General features: G+C 36.2%; 1 protein-coding gene across 26 annotated transcripts in view; it reads right to left on the bottom strand.

Moving 5' to 3' along the window:
- WDPCP (WD repeat containing planar cell polarity effector) overlaps window positions 1-21569 on the bottom strand; it is a 482659-nt gene that overhangs the window by 274115 nt on the left and 186975 nt on the right. For all 26 annotated transcript variants that reach the window (XR_010405669.1, XR_010405668.1, XR_010405666.1 and 23 more), the window contains one exon: window positions 18589-18712. Coding sequence is in view for 22 of the 26 variants with exons in the window: in XM_064572441.1 (XP_064428511.1) it covers window positions 18589-18712 (124 nt within the window). In the remaining 4 variants the exon portion in view is untranslated. The remainder of the gene's footprint in view (window positions 1-18588; window positions 18713-21569) is intronic.

The raw sequence follows: 21569 nt of genomic DNA, 5'->3' as shown, positions 1-21569 counted from the left end.
TCCCAGAACCATGAGATCATGACCTGAGCTGAAACCAAGAGTCGGATGCCCAACCAACTGAGCTACCCAGGGACCCCTAAATGCAAAAATTCTTGACAAAACATTACAAGTAGATTACAGCAATATGAAAAGAATTATGCACCATGACCAAGTTGGTGTTTATACCATGGATAAAAGGCTAGTTTAATTAATGTAACCTACCATAATAACAGGCTAAAGAAGAAAAATCACATAATTATATCAAGTCATACAGAGAATGCATTTGGCAAAATCCAACAATCATTCATGATAAAAACCCTCCGAAAAACAGGAAAAGAGAAGGACTGCCTCAATTGACAAAGAACATCTATAAAAAACCTACACCTTACATTGTTCTTAATGGTCAAACTCTGAAATATTTTCCCCTAACACTGGGAACAAGATGAGGATGTCCCCTCTCACCACTTTTTCAACATAGTGCTGGAAGTTCTAGCCAGTGCATTAGGGAAGAAAGGGAAATAATAGGTGTATATATCAAAAAGGAAGAAAGAAATCTGCCCCTATTTGCAGATTACATGGTGGTCTAGGTCTACAAAAAAGTCTCCTAAAATTAATAATTGAATTCAGCAAGGCCACAGGATAGATCAACACAAATATCAATTATATTTCTATATAATAACAATGAAATGTACACACAAAATAAAAAATACAATACCAATGACAATTAGTCAAAAAATATGAGATACTAGGATGCAAATCTAACTAAATTTGTACAGCATTTGTATGCTGAAACTACAAAATGCTGGTAAAAAAAAACAGTAAAGAAAATCTAAATAAATGGAGAGATATACTATCTTCATGGATTAGAAATTAAACATAATAAAGGTGTTAGTTCTGCCTAAAATAATATAAACAAGTTGAGTACAATTCCTACCAAATTCAAAGCAAGGTATTTTTTAGATACAGACAAAATCATTCCAAAATTTATATGGAAAGACAAAGGAATTAGAACAGCAGAACTATTTGGACAAAGAAGAAAAAGAGAGGCATCAGTCTACCTGATTTCAAGACTCATATAGCTACAGTAATCAAGACTGCATGGTATTGGGTTTTGAGGTACAAAGCGGAGAGCCGTGATTCTGAGGGCAGCTTTCAGAGGATAAACAGCAGTGGGAGGGTGCCTGGACGTGGGGATCCTACACCACCTGTGAGTGACAGCCTCGTGCGCTGCGGACGGGGCACAGACTCGCAGACCGGTAGTTGGGAAAGGACTTTAGGGCAGCCCCTGGGGTGGAGAACCAGACCAGCAGGGTCACGCGCACTTGAACCGCAGCCCCCCAGACAGAAACCTGGAGAGACGGTTGCGCGCACACGAACTGCACCCTCCGAGACGGAAACCCGGTGCGCCGGGGTTGCACCAGTGACCTGCAACCCCCAGGCTGGAAACCCCGAGCGGCGGAGTCACGCGCGCAATCTGGGAACAGCTGGTGGTTTTAGAAACACAAAGGGCAGAGACGTGCCCCAACATGGAGGCAGGAATGGGAGCATTGCGGAGGGGCGCACAACCCAGGATGCTGCAGTTTATAGCAGCACGGACAGAAACAGAGACAGTATGGCCTGGAGAGCTCACTGAAGAACAGACGGCGGTCCCTCTGCTCTGAGGCAGAAGGTTGGAAACTGTCTCCTCTGCTCTGACTCACGGAAGAGACACGGAAAGCCACCAGGGAAAGGCGCCAGAGAACAAAAGCCCCAAAGACTGATTCCCACTGAGCCCATCCCCCACCACAGGGGCGCAGGGCAACTCCGCCCAAACAGGGTTGCCTGAGTAACAGCAGGGCAGGCCCCTCCCACAGAAGACAGGCAGGGAAAACAAGGGGCCAGCAACCCTAAGGTCCCAAGAAAACAGGTGCATCTTGCTTGGGTTCTGATCAATAATTTGGACTCTATACATTCCCTCAAACACCCATCAACAGAATGACTAGGAGGAGGAGCCCCCAAAACAGAAAAGACTCAGAGATTATGACTTATGCTGCAGATTTACAAATGGATGCAGATATAACCAAGATGTCAGAGATGGAATTCAGGCTAGCAATTGTGAAGACAATGGCTAGAATGGAGAAATCAATTAATGGCAACATAGAGTCTCTAAGGGCAGAAATAAAAGGTGAATTGGCAGAACTTAAAAATGCTATCAATGAGATCCAATCCAATCTAGATAATCTAACAGCTAGGGTAACTGAGACAGAAGAGAGAATAAGCAACCTGGAAGACAATATAATAGATAAAAAGGGAAAAGAGGAGGCCAGGGAAAAACAACTCAGAATCCATGAAAATAGAATCAAAGAAATAAGTGACACCATGAGGCGTTCCAATGTCAGAATAATTGGAATCCCGGAGGGAGTGGAGAGAGAGAAAGGGCTAGAAGATGTATTTGAGCAAATCGTAGCTGAGAACTTCCCTAATCTGGGGAATGAAACAAACATTCCAGTCCTAGAGGCAGAGAGGACCCCTCCTAAGATCAAGGAAAACAGGCGAACACCCCAGCATGTAATAGTAAAACTTGCAAATCTTAGAACCAAGGAAACCATCTTAAGGGCAATTAGGGGGAAGAGATTCCTTATGTACAGAGGGAGGAACATCAGAATAACGTCAGACCTATCCACAGAGACCTGGCAAGCCAGAGAGGCCTGGCAAGACATATTCAGGGTACTAAATGAGAATAACATGCAGCCAAGAATACTTTATCTGGCAAGGCTTTCATTTAGAATGGATGGAGAGATGCAGAGCTTCCACGACCGGCAGAAGTTGAAAGAGTATGTGACCACTAAGCTGGCCCTGCAAGAAATATTAAGGGGGGTTCTATAAAAGGAGAAAGACCCCAAGAGTGATCTACAACAGAAATTTACAGGGACAATCTATAAAAACAATGTCTTCACAGGCAACATGATGACAATTAATTCATATCTTTCAATAATCACTCTCAACGTGAATGGCCTAAACGCTCCCATAAAACGGCACAGGGTTGCAGATTGAATAAAAAGACAGGACCCATCTATATGCTGTCTACAAGAGACTCATTTTGAACCTAAAGATACATCCAGACTGAAAGTGAAGGGATGGAGATCTATCTTCCATGCCAGCGGACCTCAAAAGAAAGCTGGGGTAGCAATTCTTATATCAGACAAATTAGATTTTAAACTAAAGTCTGTAATAAGAGACACAGAAGGACACTATATCATTCTTAAAGGGTCTATCCAACAAGAAGATCTAACAATTGTAAATATCTATGCCCCCAACATGGGAGCAGCCATCTACATAAGCCAACGGTTAACCAAAATAAAGAGTCATATTGATAACAATACGTTAATTGTAGGAGACCTCAATACTCCACTCTCAGCAATGGACAGATCATCTAAGCAGAAAATCAACAAGGAAACAAGAGCTTTGAATGATACATTGGACCAGATGGACCTCGTAGATATTTACAGAACATTCCACCCTAAAACAACAGAATACTCATTCTTCTCGAGCGCACATGGAACTTTCTCCAGAATAGACCACATACTGGGTCACAAATCAGGTCTCAACCTATACCAAAAGACTGAGATTATTCCTGGCATATTCTCAGACCACAATGCTCTAAAACTGGAACTCAATCACAAGAAAAAATTTGGCAGAAATTCAAACACTTGGAAGCTAAAGACCACTCTGCTCAAGAATGTTTGGGTCAACCAAGAAATCAAAGAAGAACCTAAACAATTCATGGAAATCAATGAGAATGAAAACACATCAGTCCAAAACCTATGGGATATGGCAAAGGCGGTCCTAAGGGGGAAATACATAGCCATCCAAGCCTCACTCAAAAAAATAGAAAAATCCTGAATTCACCAACTAACTCTACACCTTAAAGAACTAGAGAAAAAGCAATAAACGACGCCTAAGCCATGCATTAGAAGAGAAATAATTAAAATTAGAGCAGAGATCAATGAATTAGAAACCAGAAACACAGTAGATCAGATCAATGAAACTAGAAGTTGGTTCTTTGAAAGAATTAATAAGATCGATAAACCACTGGCCAGACTTATCCAAAAGAAAAGAGAAAGGACCTAAATTAATAAAATTATGAATGAAAGGGGAGAGATCACGACTAACACCAAGGAAATAGAAACAATTATTAGAAATTATTATCAACAACTCTATGCCAATAAACTGAGCAATCTGGATGAAATGGAGGCCTTCCTGGAAACCTATAAGCTGCCAAGACTGAAACAGGAAGAAATTGACAACGTGAATAGGCCAATAACCAGTAACAAGATTGAAGCAGTGATCAAAAACCTCCCAAAAAACAAGAGTCCAGGGCCTGATGGATTCCCTGGGGAATTCTACCAAACATTCAAAGAAGAAATAATACCTATTCTACTGAAGCTGTTTCAAAAAATAGAAATAGAAGGAAAACTTCCAAACTCATTCTATGAGGCCAGCATTACCTTAATCCCCAAACCAGGCAAAGACCCCACCAAAAAGGAGAATTTCAGACCAATATCCCTGATGAATATGGATTCCAAAATCCTCAACAAAATCCTAGCTAATAGGATCCAACAATACATTAAAAGGATCATCCACCACGACCAAGTGGGATTTATCCCCGGGATGCAAGGGTGGTTCAACATTTGCAAATCAATCAGTGTGATAGAACACATTAATAAGAGGAGGAGGAAGAACCATATGGTCCTCTCAATTGATGCAGAAAAAGCATTTGACAAAATACAACATCCTTTCCTGATTAAAACTCTCCAGAGTATAGGGTTAGAGGGAACATTCCTTAAGCTCATAAAATCCATCTATGAAAAACCCATAGTGAATATCATCCTCAATGGGGAAAAGCTGAGAGCCCTTCCCTTAAGATCAGGAACACATCAAGGGTGCCCACTCTCACCACTGTTGTTCAACATAGTACTAGAAGTCCTAGCAACTGCAGTCAGACAACAAAAAGAAATAAAAGGTATTCAAATTGGCAAAGAAGAAGTCAAACTCTCTCTTTTCGCAGACGACATGATACTTTATGTGGAAAACCCAAACGACTCCACCCCCAAATTACTAGAACTCATACAGAAATTCGGTAATGTGGCAGGATACAAAATCAATGCACAGAAATCAGTTGCTTTCTTATACACTAACAACGCAACTGTAGAAAGAGAAATTAAAGAAACGATTCCATTTACAATAGCACCAAAAACCATAAGATACCTCGGAATAAACCTAACCACAGAGGTAAAGGATCTATACTCTAGGAACTACAAAACACTCATGAAAGAAATTGAAGAAGACACAAAAAGTTGGAAAAATATTCCATGCTCATGGATCGGAAGAATAAACATTGTTAAAATGTCTATGCTACCCAGAGCAATCTATACCTTCAATGCCATCCCGATCAAAATTCCAATGACAATTTTCAAAGTGCTGGAACAAACAATCCTAAAATTTGTATGGAATCAGAAAAGACCCCGAATTGCCAAGGAGACGTTGAAAAAGAAAAACAAAGCTGGGGGCATCACGTTGCCCGATTTCAAGCTATATTACAAAGCCGTGATCCCCAAGACAGCATGGTACTGGCACAAAAACAGACATACAGACCAACGGAACAGAACAGAGAACCCAGATATGGACCCTCAACTCTATGGTCAAATAATCTTTGACAAAGCAGGAAAAAACATGCAATGGAAAAAAGACAGTCTCTTCAATAAATGGTGCTGGGAAAATTGGACAGCCACATGCAGAAGAATGAAACTCGACCATTCTCTAACACCATTCACAAACATAAACTCAAAATGGATGAAAGACCTCAATGTGAGACAAGAATCCATCAAAATCTTAGAGGAGAACATAGGCAGTAACCTCTTTGACATCGGCCACAGCAACTTCTTTCAAGATACATCTCCAAAAGCTAGTGAAACAAAAGCAAAAATGAACTTTTGGGACTTCATCAAGATAAAAAGCTTCTGCACAGCAAAGGAAACAGTCAACAAAACAAACAGGCAACCCACAGAATGGGAGAAGATATTTGCAAATGACACTACAGATAAAGGGCTGGTATCCAAAATCTATAAAGAACTTCTCAAACTCAACACCCAAAAAACAAATAATCAAGTCAAAAAGTGGGCAGAAGATATGAAAAGACACTTCTCTGAAGAAAACATACAAATGGCTAACAGACACATGAAAAAATGTTCATCATCATTAGCCATCAGGGAAATCCAAATCAAAACCACATTGAGATACCATCTTACACCAGTTAGAATGGCAAAAATGGACAGGGAAAGAAACAACAAATGTTGGAGAGGTTGTAGAGAAAGGGGAACCCTCTTACACTGTTGGTGGGAATGCAAGTTGGTACAGCTACTTTGGGAAACAGGGTGGAGGTGCCTCAAAAATTTAAAAATAGAGCTACCCTATGACCCAGCAATTGCACTACTGGGTATTTACCCCAAAGACATAGATGTAGTGAAAAGAAGGGCCATATGCACCCCAATGCTCATAGCAGCAATGTCCGCAATAGCCAAACTGTGGAAAGAGCCGAGATGCCCTTCAACAGATGAATGGATAAAGAAGATGTGGTCCATATATACAATGGAATATTACTCAGCCATTAGAAAAGATAAATACTCAACTTTTACATCAACATGGATGAAACTGGAGGAGATTATGCTAAGTGAAATAAGTCAAGCAGAGAAAGTCAATTATCATATGGTTTCACTTATTTGTGGAACATAAGGAATAGCATGGAGGACATTAGGAGAAGGAAGGGAAAAATGGGGGGATGGAATTGGAGGGAGAGATGAACCATGAGAGACTATGGACCTGAGAAACAAACAGGGTTTTAGAGGGGAGGGGGGAAGGGGGATTGGTTAGGCCGGTGATGGGTATTAAGGAGGGCACGTACTGCATGGAGCACTCGGTGTTATACGAAAACAATGGATCGTGGATCACTACATCAAAAACTAATGATGTATTGTATGGTGACTAACATAATATAACATAATAAAATAAATAAATAAATAAATAAATAAATAAATAAATAAATAAAAGAAAAGAAAAGAAACTAAAAAAGACTACATGGTATTGACAGAAGAATATATATATAAAACACTGGAATTAAATAGAGAAACCAGACATAGACCCACACAAATATGCCCAACTGATTTTTGACAAAGGTGCAAAATCAATGCAATGCAAAATCAATGCAGTAACCTTTTCAACAAATGCTGTAAGAACAACTGGATATAAAAAACAAAGTAAAATAAAAACCAAAAAAGCCTCAACCCAAATCTCACACTTATGTAAAAATTGCCCAAAATGAATTATGGTCTTCTATGTAAAATCTAAAACTATACATTTTTTAGAAAATAAACATAAGAAAAAGTCTTTGGTATATAAGGCCAGGCAAAGACATGTGACACCAAAAGCACTATCCATAAAAGGAAAAATTGACCTATTGGACTCTATCACAAGTAAAAAATTTTATTCTGCCACATACTCTATTGAAAGGATGGAAAGACAAGCTACAGACTGAGAGAAAATATTTACAAACCACATATGTGAAAAAGGGCAAGCATCAAAACATAAAGAACTCTCAAAACATAACAATAAAAAATTAGAAAATGGGCAAAAGATAGAGATATTTCATCAAAGAGGATCTACTAATGGCAAACAGTTGTATGAAAAGATATTCAACATCATTATCCATTAGGGCAATGGAAACTAAAGCTATACTGAATATCACTACATACCTCTCAGAATGGCTAAAATACAAAACAGAGGCTAAGATGTGAGGATTAAATATGATCATGTTTATAAAGCCCTCAGCTTTAACTAGCACATCTTCAACAATAGCCATTCACATAATAATACAATAATACAAGCAATACAAATATATATATATATATATAGGAAATGTGTGCAATCACCATCAGTAAAAGAAGAAATTAATATTAGAGCAGATGGGGACAGAGGGTATATGAGAAATCGCTATACTTTCCTCTCAATTTTCCTGTGAACCTAACTGCTCTAAACTGCTCTAAAAATAAAGTTTACTAATTATTAAAAAGGACTTTAATAGAAAGAATACACAAAAAATAAAAGCAGAAAGATGCCAAATTCTGCCTATTTGTCAATGTTTTAAGATACTGATTTTTCAACGGTGGGTATGATAAGTAATTTCACAAAAAGGTGAGAGGAACATTTGACCATATATATCAAGAATAACTTCCGACTTGGTAATTCCACTTATAGGAATTTATTCTTAGGAAGTAATCAGATAAAGGCACAGAGGTGTGTGTGTAGGTATATGAGATATATATATATATATATAGCATATATATAGCATATATATATATATATGATGCTTATTATAGCATTGTTTATAGTAGCAAAACATTGGAAATAATCCATGTCCATAGATAGGTTGAATCAATTATAGTGGTGCACCCTTATAATGCAAGATATGAATCTATATTTATTGACATGCAAAGAGGGCAATGATACTATATTGTGAAAAAAAGTTATGTATTACCTCTGCAATCAGAAAGCTATTTTTATTTTGGAAAAAACTATAGCTTAGTGTTCTAAAAAACTATAATGACAATACACAGTCCTCTGTATCAGGAAAAGTTGAATTAATGGAAGGGCTTTAGGGTTAAACAACGTTTATTTATAAAACCTATGAACTAAAGACAAATACATATCCTTGCATAGTAGTAATGACATGTGATCAGAATGCTCATTAAAGATTTTTTCCAAAGTAATGTCTCTTTCCCAACCACTTCAACACTGCTGAGGCCCACATGTTAGCTTTCCAAGGAAAGCTAATATTTGTTACCTCCCTAAAATTTAGACAGACACTCCTTAGTTCTCCAGGTTCTGACAAAACTTAAGTATCTCTTTCTAGCAAATGTAATGAGATAGTTAATAAGGATCAGAATATATAGCAAGCTGAGTATTATTTTATTATTTGAACATGGTTATCAGTAGGGAAGGAATGGGAAGAGAGGAAAATTCAAAAACTAGGAACAGAATGGTACTTACCTTGTTTCCTCCAGAAGGAGACAGATGGGTGAGAGTACTTACTATAATCAGAAATAAAGTTACATCATCTGTTTATAGTTTTTTTGAGTTCTGTGAAGTTTAAATATACAATAAAAGGATGAAGAATTATTAAAGTTGTGTATACACTTTATCAAACACAAAGGAAGCAAATGTATTTCATATAAAGGTAGACATATTCTGAAATTGATTTATTAATGTTCATACGTTATATGTCATGGCCTTTCCCTGAGCCATGAGATCTGCAAATGTAATAACATCTGCCTAATAAACTGTTGGTTGTATTTTCTCTGCATGTTGCCTTTCAACAAGGTAGAATATCTAACAAAGCAGAATTTCTCCTAGACTTTACAAGGCATTCATGAGTGTCAATAGCCAAGAATCATCATATCTCTCTTACTAGCTACAATTTGCACATACCATGCTTGTCCTTCACTATATAGTAAGACATCTTTGATTTTTACCACATTGGTAAAGGCTATCCTCATCCTTCAGCTTTAATACAGCTGTAACTTTGTAATAGAAGTGTCCACATTCATCTCTAGTACATACCAATTGCTGCTAGGTGTTATACTCAAAGGTACCTAAAGGTCATTCATTTAATACAGGGAATATGAACAGGTCCTAGAGTCTTTTAATCCCTCTCTGCCAAATGAAAGAGACTAAGACTTCCTGACAAGAAGTGTGAGGAGGCCATCAGCCGGGGCCATTCTAGGGTCTGAAGCCAACAACTGCCTTGATCAGGGGGCGCCTGGGTGGCTCAGTTGGTTAAGCTTCCCACTCTTTATTTTGGCTTAGGTCATGATCTTAGGGTCACGAGATTGAGTCCCAAGTCAGGCTTGATGATTAAGATTCTCCCTCTCCCTTTGCCCCTCCCACCCTACTCTCTCTCTCTCAATCTCTCTTAAAAAAAAAAAAAAATGTCAGGTCTGCAGACACAATTCATTCACTCATAAACATCACCTTTTACCCAGGTCCTAGAATATCACTCATTGAATAAGAGTACCAGAGAAAACAGTGGGGAGTTGCATCAAGAGAAACTGAGAGTGACAAACTTCTGAAAAGACAACTGGAATTTTGGTGGAAAACAAATTTTGTACATCACAGATGAAAAGATAACTAATGACTAATGACTTTAAGAAAAGTCTTAAGATTCATCCATTCAATGTGATGCCTTACACAGACCATCCCCCCTCTTAGCTCGATCTCTACAATGAATCTAGTCTTTCTCTCACACTGGACAAAAGAGAGTTCCCTAAAGCCATTACAGTAATTCTAGTAAAACAGAATGGTTATTATCATAGCTTTGAAAGAATCATGGTTTTCTTTAACAATGCAGTTTTTACCCTTATTGATTTTTAGATACAATAACTGAGAGAGAATGTGAGCAACAGAAACAAAATCTAAGGACTTAACTTCATTGGTATAGTTACATACAGGGAAGTAATGCTGTAGGAATGCCAGATTGCCAAATGCAATGCAGTTTGAATGTTTGGGCCACACCCCTGACTAACTACAAAAGGGGAATCTTAAGGAAGAGCCAAGTATATAAAATTTGTTCATGAAATGGCCTTCAATTTATTTTTACCTATACTCTGCCAATTTTGTTTGGTATCCTAGTTTACTGATTAGCTTCGTTACTTTTTTTCAAATTGCCATTATGGTAAAGGCCCCTCACCCCTTGGCAGAAATCCAAAGTACTCCTATACCCAAGTTTTCCTTCCCAACCAGCCCTAACTGGGCCCACATAAAAACCAGCTCCTTCATGTATAAAAGCACATCGTTCTAGGTGCTTTTAGTTAAACGGCTTGAGGTTTTTCTGTTGTTCCCTTCTGTTTATTTTCCCTTTTTATTCTTTCATCTTTTTTCTTAAAAAAAAAAAAAAGTCTGTTTATATGTATGTGGACCACTTTCTAAAGGTCATAATAAATCTTTTAAATCTGAGTACCATATCAAAGAGAGTAAAAGCCTCTTGGAATGCCATCATAGTGAATCAACCCTCTTAGGATTCTTTTCTTTAAAATTTCATATACTCAATAATTACAACTATGTAAATAAATATGCATTTGAAAAAAGGACTAAAAGAAAAACAACAAAGAAAAAATTGTGTGAGTATAGTGATGGAACTTCACTTGTTAATAGTATCTTGGGATTGTAGCTTACTTCATGGGAAAATGTTAATTACTAATTTAATTTTTTATAGGTTATAGAGCTATTCAGATCTTCTATTTCTTTTTTAGTTAGTTTTGGTTATTTTTATATTTCTAAAAAAATTTCCCTATCACCTAATTTTTCAAGTTTTTTGTAATGAAGTTGCTCATAGTAAACAGGGTTATTTCAATATTTAAAATCCTCTGGTATGTCTATCATTAGGTCCCTTTTATATCCCTAATACTGTTCACTATTTTTCTATTTTACTAATCTTGTCAAAAAACAAGTGCTTAGCTTTATTAATCCTCTTACTGCTTTTTTGTTACATTAATTTCTGAACATATTTTTATTATTGCCTTTTCCACTTTGAGTTTATTTTACTGATACTTTAAAAATTTCTTAAATTGCATAGCTCTTTGAGTCTTTCTTCTTTTCCATCATCAACAGTTAAGGCTATGTATTTCCCTTTATAACTCTGCTTCAGAACTCACCTCTGAATTCCTCACTCAAACTCAACACGTCCAAAACTAATCTCAGGTCCTTTTCCCACACAACTGTCTTTCCGCGGTCTTACCAATCTTGTCAATGGCAACTCAATTTTTCCAGTAGCTCTGGTCCAAACACTTGATGTCATCTTTGACTTCTCTTTCTATCATATTCTTCATCCAGTCTGTCAGCAAATTCTGTCAGCAAAACCTTCAATATACCCAAAATCCAACCACTCTGTCCTCATTCCTTTTGCTGCCAACCTGCTCTGAATGGTCACTATTTCTCACTCAATTATTGCAGTAGACTTCCAAATGCCCTTATCCTTCAAAAGTCTATTCCTGACATAGCATCTGAGTGATCTATTCACTCGTTGATTCCAAGTCATCTACTGACTTCCCCTACTATTCCAGAGAAAAATCTCAATTCCTTATGATAGGCAACAAGTCCTATATTACCAAGCCACCTGCTATCTTTCTGACCCATTCCATTCTCTTATTATTCTGCCATTCTGGTTACTGCTCCAGCAAAACTGCTGGGATTTAACCCAGAGTTCACCTTCTTAGTGAGGCCTTCCCTGACAACTTTATTTAAAACTGCAGTCCACCCACTCCACCATTCAATATTCCCTAACCACTGTCCCTGCTTTGTTTATCTTTGTGGAACATATCATTATCTAATATACTATGTATTTTACCTATGTATTTACATATTGTTTCTTTCACTATAATGTAAACTTTATGATGCCATAGATTTTTGTATGTGTGTCTGTTTTGTTCTTTGCTATAGTCCTAGTTCTAACAATAGTGCTGGCATGTGGAACTCAGTAATTAATTACTGAGTAAAGACAACTAAGTAATCCTTTGAAATTTTCAAGGACTTATGGCCTAGGACACGGTCAATTTTAAAAAATGTTTTTGTTTGTTCATGAAAAAAGTATAGTCTCCAGTGTTGTATATAGTACTCTATACATGTCCATTAAATCAAGGTTTTAATTATATTGTTCTAATCTTATATTTCCTTACTGATATTTTATTTGTTTAATCTATCAATTACCACATGAAAGGAATTAAAATCTCCAACTGATAGTGGATTTATCAATTTATTTCATGTGTATTTAAGCTATGTTTTACACATTGAGAATTGTTTTATCTTCCTAGCGAATCGATTTTTCTGCCGATATTGATCTCTAGTAATCTCTACCAATGATTTTGCTCTAAAGACTATTTCTATAACATCACTAGCTCTTTTTTTGGGTATTTACCTAGTATAATTTTTCCCATTCTCTAGTTTTTAAATTTGTTTGTTTTACATGTGTTTTGTAGAAAGTTACAAGAAAAATTTGTTTCAACAATCTCTGCAAATGAAAAATTTGGCTCACTTACATTGATGATGACTATTTTTAAAATTGATTTCTACCACCTCATTGTGTGTTTTCTGTTTTTTTGTTGTTTTTTTTTTTCTTTTTTTAATGTTTCTTCCCCCTATATGCTGCACCCTCCCCCAATTCTTGCCTTCTTTTGGGATGAAATCTTTTCCTCATCCAACATTTTCACTATATTTGTTTGAAAATGTACTCTATTTCTATTTTTTTAGTGATTACCCTAGAAATTCTACCATGTATATTTTACTTAATAAAATCTAGTATTAATCAGTATCTCTATCTTCCTCTTGGAAAGTATAAAGACCATAGAATGCTTTACCTTCTTCATTCGTTTTCTGATTTATATATTGCTACTGTCCAGGATTTTATCTTAATTTTGAACCCCTTGAATTAGACATTGGTGTTTATGTTTCATACTATCGATTTTTGTGTTCCCACAAGTTTAATATTCTTTTTGGCCCACCATTCCTTCTTGCCATTCATACCTTCCTTCCTTATAGTTCAGAGAGGATGCTACCCTTCAATGGTACTAGATTGATGTGGGGATTTTGGATCCAATCTCCCACTCTGCTTGAGCCCTAGGCTTTGTCTCCTATACTCTTAAGTATAAAGCCTTTGTAAACCAAGTTCCTCCCAGCCAGGTGCCAGCACGTGCCCTCAAGGCAAACTTAGAGCTTGCTTACTTGTAGAATCAAGCATCCTTGTCATTTCAACCTGAGTGTTTCCCTTTGTTTCCTGCCAGCTCAACCTTGCTTTAAGCAAATATTTTAAATATATTATCCAGCATTTTTAGATGATCTGACCAGGAAGTTTTTCCCGGCAAATATTCTGTCTTGTTCCCTAAATATCCTTAGGTAACTGTTTTAGTATTCATATTCTTTGAATTGATTTCATATAATGGTTTTACTTACTGTGTATGCTCCATTAGTGAAAAATGTAACTGAAAAAGCCATTTAGAAATCAAATTGGTTAATAACTTTTTTAGTCACAAATGATTTCTTTTTGCCTGTCATATATATTTATTGCATAAGTTAAGAACCATTCCAAAAGCTAAGAATAATTTCCAAAACACTACCTTTTTTTTCCTGAACTCTAAGTATAAATATTGACTCCAATATAATGTATATTTCCCTTCAACACCTTACCATAAAAATTTTCAAACATCTAGGAAAGTTGAAAGAATGTATTTACCACCTAGATTCTATCATCATTTTATAATATTGTTTTATCACATATCCATCCATCTCCCTTTCTATCAATTCATCTTACTTTTTGTTGCAGTGCAAAGGAAAATGCAGACATTAGTAAATTCTGCCTCAAATATTTCACTTGGTAATTTTAGTTCTAAGCAATAAAGCTCCCTTTCCCAACATTGTGCTTACTATTTTATAAGAATTGAAAAGCATGACTCTGTGCCATAATCACCTAATACCATTTGAGTCAAAAAACAGTAGTCTTAAGAGTTAAGAGGGGAAGTTAAGTAGAAAAAATTAATTTTAATCTTTATATTTCCATGTTAGTAAAATAAGCTTCATATGTGGCACATTTACTTGAAATGTTTGCCCTTTTATTTCATCAATATCTAGGAGTTCCTATTACAGTTTCTATTTACTTATAATGAAAAGCTCTTACTTGTTAACACTTTCCTATTCAGTAGTTCTGGAGGACTATTCAATTTCCTGAGGACAGAGAAATGAACAACCAGCTTCTGAACTTAGCTTAGACAGTTGAATTTACCTTCTGTGATATTGTGATTTATAATAAGAAATATATATTTGGTCTGTGTCCCATTCCTGGCACAGAGCCCCTAAAATCCTTAGAATTTCCTAACCGAAAGGAAAATCTTTTGTTATTCATAACAAGTCCCTTTCAGCCCATCTGAGTTTATATTACAGAGAAGACTTTGTGAAAGCCCCTAGGCTGGGGGCTGTTGTCAGTGGAATCAAGCACACAATTAGAAGATTGGAAATTTCAGTCCCACCCCCACACCTGGGGCTGGGGAGAGGGGTTGGAGGTTGAATTATTACCAATGGCCAATTATTTAATCAATCATGCCTATGTAATGAATCCTGCATAAATATCCAAAAGGACTGGGTTGAAAGAGCTTCCAAACTTGGTGAACATGTGGAGGTGCTGGGAGGGTGGCATTCCTGGAAAGGGAAAGAGGCTTCACATCCTCTCCCATATAACTTGCCCTATGCATCTCTTCATCTGGCTGTTCACTTGTATTCTTTAAAACATCCTTTAAAATACCAGCAATAGTAAGTAAACTGCTCTCCTGGGTTCTGTGAACCTGAGGAAGGAGGGGGTAGCAGGAAACTCCAATTTGCAGCCAAGTTGGACAGAAGTTGTGGGTAACCCGGGGACTTACTACTTACAAATGGCAGCTGAAGTCGGGATACTGGGACTGTGGGACTGATCCTTTTATATGTGGGGTCTGTGCTAACTCTGGCTAGTGTCAGAACTGAATTGAATTGTAGGACATCTAGCAGGTGTCAGAGAATCAGTTTGTGTGGGAAAAAAACTCCCGCCTATCTGGTTTCAGAAGTGTGAATATGAGAGTAAAGGAAAACACACTGAATTTTTTTTTAGACACCTTCTATAGATAGATGTCTTCCAGCTTAATGATTTTATGAATTAGACTGCATCATCTATTTAAAATTTTACTACAGGGCGCCTGGGTGGCTCAGATGGTTAAGCGTCTGCCTTCGGCTCAGGTCATGATCTCAGGGTCCTGGGATCGAGTCCCGCATCGGGCTCCCTGCTCCTTGGGAGCCTGCTCCTCCCTCTGCCTCTCTCTCTCTCTCATGAATAAATAAATAAAATCCTAAAAAAATAAAAAATAAAAAATAAATAAAATTTTACTACAGTAAACATTTTATTTAGCTATCATATCAATATTGTACCTCTGCTTTCTATCTTCAATGTTAGGAGCATGATTTACATTTACAGGAAGCATTTCTTCATGAAAATTTATCACTTTGAACACATACAAAAAGGTGTCAAGAAAGGACATGAGAAATAAGTTTTAAAGTTTAGATTCATTTGGATTTGGAGGAAGGCTGTCAAGATAACTTAAGAAAAGACAAAAAGATCCGTGGTCTTCCTCTAATGTCAAGATAAAAACAAAATTATATGCAAAAATATTTTAATAACCCAATAAATAACTGTCAATTATCACAAACTCATACTATGACCTCACACTTTATATGCTGTATGAAATTAAAATCAGTGTAATATTTTATTCCTTATCAAAAGAGCCTAATCTGGACTCAGGCAACCTCAGTCCTCAGCTTTACCAATTAGTGACCTTAGGTACATCCCTACTCTGCATGGTGCTCTTTTCTTCATCTTTAATTTAAAATTCTTTATGATGGTCTTTACTGTTTAGGACTTATTCCATTATCTAATAACTTTTTTAGAGTATTATACTGGCTAGACAAGGTGTGGGTTGTAATGCAGTTCTAGCACTCTGCAAATACAAAAAAGTATTTGGCCTGCTCCTCTTTCCCTAAGTAGGAGAACTTCTTGGCAGCAGATTAAACAAAAAAATAATTCCAATTTAAGCTATTTCATTTAATTTCTTCTAAACTTACTCTTCTTTTTTCATAATGTTATACATGGCCTACTGTCAAAAGAACTAATAAACACTCATTATAACTGAAATAATTGCAAAGCATGCAAAAAAGAAAACGTGAAAAACACAGTACACCCCAAGGAAAAACATTCAATTTCAGGTATAACCACACAGAAAAGCTAAAGTCTAATAATAATGACAACAACAACAATAATAGTCACCTCATCAAAATACATTCCAAAAAATAATTAGAAAGTATACTGCATTTGAGGAAAAAATTAATGAACAAAAAATTGCACATTAGTAGAATGTGTGAATATCAGCAGGATATGAGCATCCTAGGGCCCAGCATTATGAAATGTAAGGCTCATGCACAACTAAATCACTGCATAAAGTCAGAGAAGCCAGACAGCGAGGCCACCAAGAATATGCCTCCAAAACATCTGTTTCATTCAAATTAATCTTTTGGGGCTCTTCAGGCAGGAGGTGAATTCATTAGTTTTCCCCAGAAACAAGGAAAACAAAATATAGTCAGGGCAAAGAACAAAGCCCTACATCCAAATAAATGTGACACCAGCCCCAGTATTTTTGGCAGATGTAGAAAAATGCCTCATTCAGTATGAAGAGTTTCTTGAAATATGCTAAAGCCATTCAGATAAAAAGGCAAGATTCAATCACAGATTGTAATTCAAGCAATATATTAACATTTCTTAGTTTCTAAAAAGACTGTTTTCCAAAGGTTTCCCTGATGGGTAAAGATTAAAGTGCCACTTAAAAGTTTATTTATTTGTCAAATGATAATACCCTCTTACAGAGTTGTTCTGAGAAAAAAAAGGAGAGACTATACATGAAATTGCTTGAAAGAGTTAAAAAGAACTATATCAGATTATAAATGAAATCAAAACTCTACATTCAACTAGACCTAATACTTCCTTTTGGTACATGAAGTTGGTAATTCTATTACTTCTTGTTATAAAACACATCATATATAAAAGTATACAACATGTATATTCAATTAAAAGAATAATAATTTTAATGGACCCTGATATAATTCCCTCTCATCTTAAAAAATGGAACATTACTAATACCTTGGAAGCTCCCATGTGCCTATTCCTATCATATTTCTCTTAACTCACCCTACACTATCCTAAATTTTGTGCTAATCACTTCCTTGCTTTTATTTATAGCATTGACACATTTATATGTATCCCTAAACTATCTAGCCATCATCCATCTATTTCCATCCATTCACCTTCCTTCCTTCCATCCATCCATCCATTTTTTGAACTTTATGTATATGGAATATGCTATATGTACTTGCCCTTCAACTTCTATAGTCTTTTACTCAGAGTGATTTCTTGACATTATTATCTAATTTTTCATATAATCCCTAAGATTAAAGAAATATATTATACCCATTTAAAGCAGAGAAAATGAGGCACAGTGAGACTAGGAACTTGCCACATTATATGAGAGGACAATGGACAAATCTTTCTACAGTAATTCTGAAAGTAAAGCAAACCAATGACTGTCTCAGAGCTTTATAGCACATTCATATTTTTAGCTTCAATTAAAACTAAAATATTTCTCTAGTGCTAAGAGCACAATTAAGTTTATACTTTAAAACTGACTTTACCCCCCAAAAATTGACTTTACATAGTATTGTTTGCTTTCATATTAAAGGGGAAGTTATATTCAAATGTACTGATGATGTAAAAGCCCTAAACAATATTCAAATATATTCCTTAAAAGGAAAACAAGAACAAATTAAATAAATATGAATATCAAGATTTTTTTTCTTAGGAAATGGACTATTAGAAAACAGCCATATTATGAAATATTCTAATTAAAGAAAATGACTCATTAAATAGGTAATTAGTCTGACACTTATCAATTCCAAGATATTGTTCACCTGAGCAAGTGATGGAAGAATCTTCTTGCATATTTGCTGATTTCGTCTCTATATTCCAATATAGTTGTATTCAGGAGTGGTCTTGTTGGAGCATAAAAGGTTCCAAGGCTTGCCTCAAGCTGTGCTGTGGAATTCAAACATAGCAGCACTAAAACAAGTGAAACTCCTTCAATTACAACAGAATACTCATGTTTGCAGTCAGTCAGGTTTTGCAAACTTGGATGAAATGTGAGCTTGTTGCAGGAAAGATAAAATTAAAATATGACAGTTGGTACAAAAACAAACCTGTGTATAAACTTTCACTTGAGGCAAAGCTGACAATGACTCTGAGCAACAAAAAGCTGTCAAAACTGAAGAAATCCATAATGAACCAACCTCTCACCACAAATGGATAATTAAAACAGTGACTCATCAAAGTAACACAGTTTGAACTAGTATTTCCAGTAAAATCAACTCACAGTGTGCTCAACATTTACTCTAACTGAAAGGAGAAAACAAACTTTTACACTGGGAATTGAAATAAATAGTAGAAGTGTTTTTGAAATAATACAAATGAAAATAGCCCTATTGGAGTAATAATACCTTTCTAAGATAATTTTAAAGAAACAGTGAAAGTCCCCATGCCTTCCCTTCTCATCCTAAAAAACAAGATTGTTGGTTTTGTCCAAGTGTGAAAGCTAATACCCCTGGGAGGGATGACATGCTAATCCCCTCTTGGTCAACTGACACCTTCCTAGGTAAAAAGGATTGGAGAGCAAGTTTTGATAAACCAGAGGGCTAGAGATTGGGAGAAAAAGGCACATTTTGCCTGTTTCATGATTTTACCAAGCCATGCCTTTGGGGTTGTGTTTTCTCCCGGAAATACCTAGAAGTTATATAATTACAGTAATGCTGAGAGTTGTATGAGAACACTACAGTTCACAGTAAGACTCCATTGATTTTTATGCTACCAGCGCTGGATTGAATAAACGATTCCTTATTTAGCAAAACTCTTTAGTTTTAGGCATATTTAGGTTTGAAAGTATTAAATACCTCATCAGAGTAATTGCTATGGACTTGGCTAAGTTGTTAGTAATTTCTTTTTTTTTTTAATCTCAAATCTAGACAATAAAGTAAGATGAACTTTAGGGGTATTTTCTTTCAAAGCAGCAGTCAATTTAGATTAAAATTGAATACAGCAATGCTATTGTGAAAACAAGCCAGATCCTCTTGCCATTGCTTGTTTTCTTGACAGCATGTACTTCTGAAATGTTCGAGTCTACATGGAATACTCATAACTCCCAGCACAGTTACAGATTCATTAGATAGCCCAGCCTGATGTATAAGGCAGAAATGAAGATCTCAAAGATAACCACAACACAGCCACAAATAAAAGAGCTCACTGGGTTCCACTAATAAAAGGAAAACAAATTACCATGTCAAATTTGTTAGATTCAGATAGAATAAATCCCAAAAGAGAAGAATTCTGAATGTTTTAGATATGCATTTTACAGTTACTTGGGGAATAACACATACACCTACTTAAAATGTACATATTCTGATAACCCAGTATCATGCAAGTGTTTTAATAGCGTGGTATCATACAAGCTTTTTATTTCCCTATCTTCCCAAAATGGTTCCTTGAAAATATCTTTTATTAAAGCAAGAATCTGATAATGCCCATTTGTGAATTCCCTAATAATCTTTCTTACAACACAAATTCACCAAGGTGCTAGCAATTTCTCAGTGTCCTGAGTGACAGTCAGTATTTTATCTTCTCTACAATTCTCCAACTGTAAATTTAGGATCTCATGTAGATTGTGTATACCATAACAGGCTTTCTTTATGGACTCTGCCTTTTTTTTCCTACTATGTACCTAAGCTTGAGAGTGTACTGATATAAGAAATAAATACTTGAGATAACTCTGTAGGCAGACATATTACAGTAATATCTAACATTTTGAAGTTATACTCTTCTTTTTATTTTTAACTAATATTCTTTGAGTACCTACAGTAGGCCAAGCACTGTCTGTGCTAGGCATTTTCTCACTGTAGAAATACTGGACCCTCCATAGATGGATTGGACTACCTCCAAAAAGCACATTCAATTAACATTAAATAAATATTTATTGCGGGCCTCCTGTGAGTTGGTACAAGTCCCATGATGTGAACTTCCTGAAGGAACATGCCCTCTAAAATGACTACAGTGAAGGTTATGTATAGAATTTTATCTAAACACCGTGTTTACTTTGGAAATGTAATAAAATGGAGTAAGAATGGGGCGCCTGGGTGGCTCAGTCGGTTGAGCGTCTGCCTTCAGCTCAGGTCATGATCCCAGGGTCCTGGGATCGAGCCCCACATCGGGCTCCCTGCTCAGCAGGGAGCCTGCTTCTCCCTCTCCCACTCCCCCTGCTTGTGTTCCCTCTCTCACTGTGTCTCTCTCTGTCAAATAAATAAATAAAATCTTTAAAAAAATAAAATAAAATAAAATGGAGTAAGAAAATCTATAAACTTTCAAAGAAAATAGTAGGAAAAAAAGCTCTCCAGCAAAGACCTTTTGACATATTTCCTGTTTTCTCTATCTTGTAAATTACCTAGGGAAAGTTTCTCATTGGCTAGGACTTATCATTAATGTCAATGATTCTTGCAAAGATTTGAAATAAAGATACAAGTGCAAGAACATTTAGGTGCATTTTACATTAAGTAAATAACTTACAATAAAAATAACATATACTGGATAATTAACAAATATAAAAATGATTTTCATTATTTTATGTGGCACATTATTCCCCCCCCTTTTTTTAAACAGTATCCTATCTGAGGGGTGCCTGGCTGGCTCCAGTTGGTAGAGCATGCAACTCTTGATCACAGGGTCATGAGTTCAAGCCCCATGTTGGGTGTACAGCTTACTTAAAAAAAAAGAGAGAGAGAGACAAAACAGTGTCTTATCTGAGATTCTATGGGCAGAATGACTTGCTGAGGGAAAGTAGAGAAATCAAGCA

Source organism: Mirounga angustirostris, unplaced genomic scaffold (genome assembly GCF_029215605.1).
Source record: "Mirounga angustirostris isolate CCGP_5_RB_7025 unplaced genomic scaffold, mMirAng1.0.hap1 SCAF_10, whole genome shotgun sequence".
Classification (NCBI taxonomy): domain Eukaryota; kingdom Metazoa; phylum Chordata; class Mammalia; order Carnivora; family Phocidae; genus Mirounga; species Mirounga angustirostris.
The sequence above is the reverse complement of the archived record's forward strand: the minus strand, read 5'-3'. Positions and strand labels throughout refer to the sequence as shown.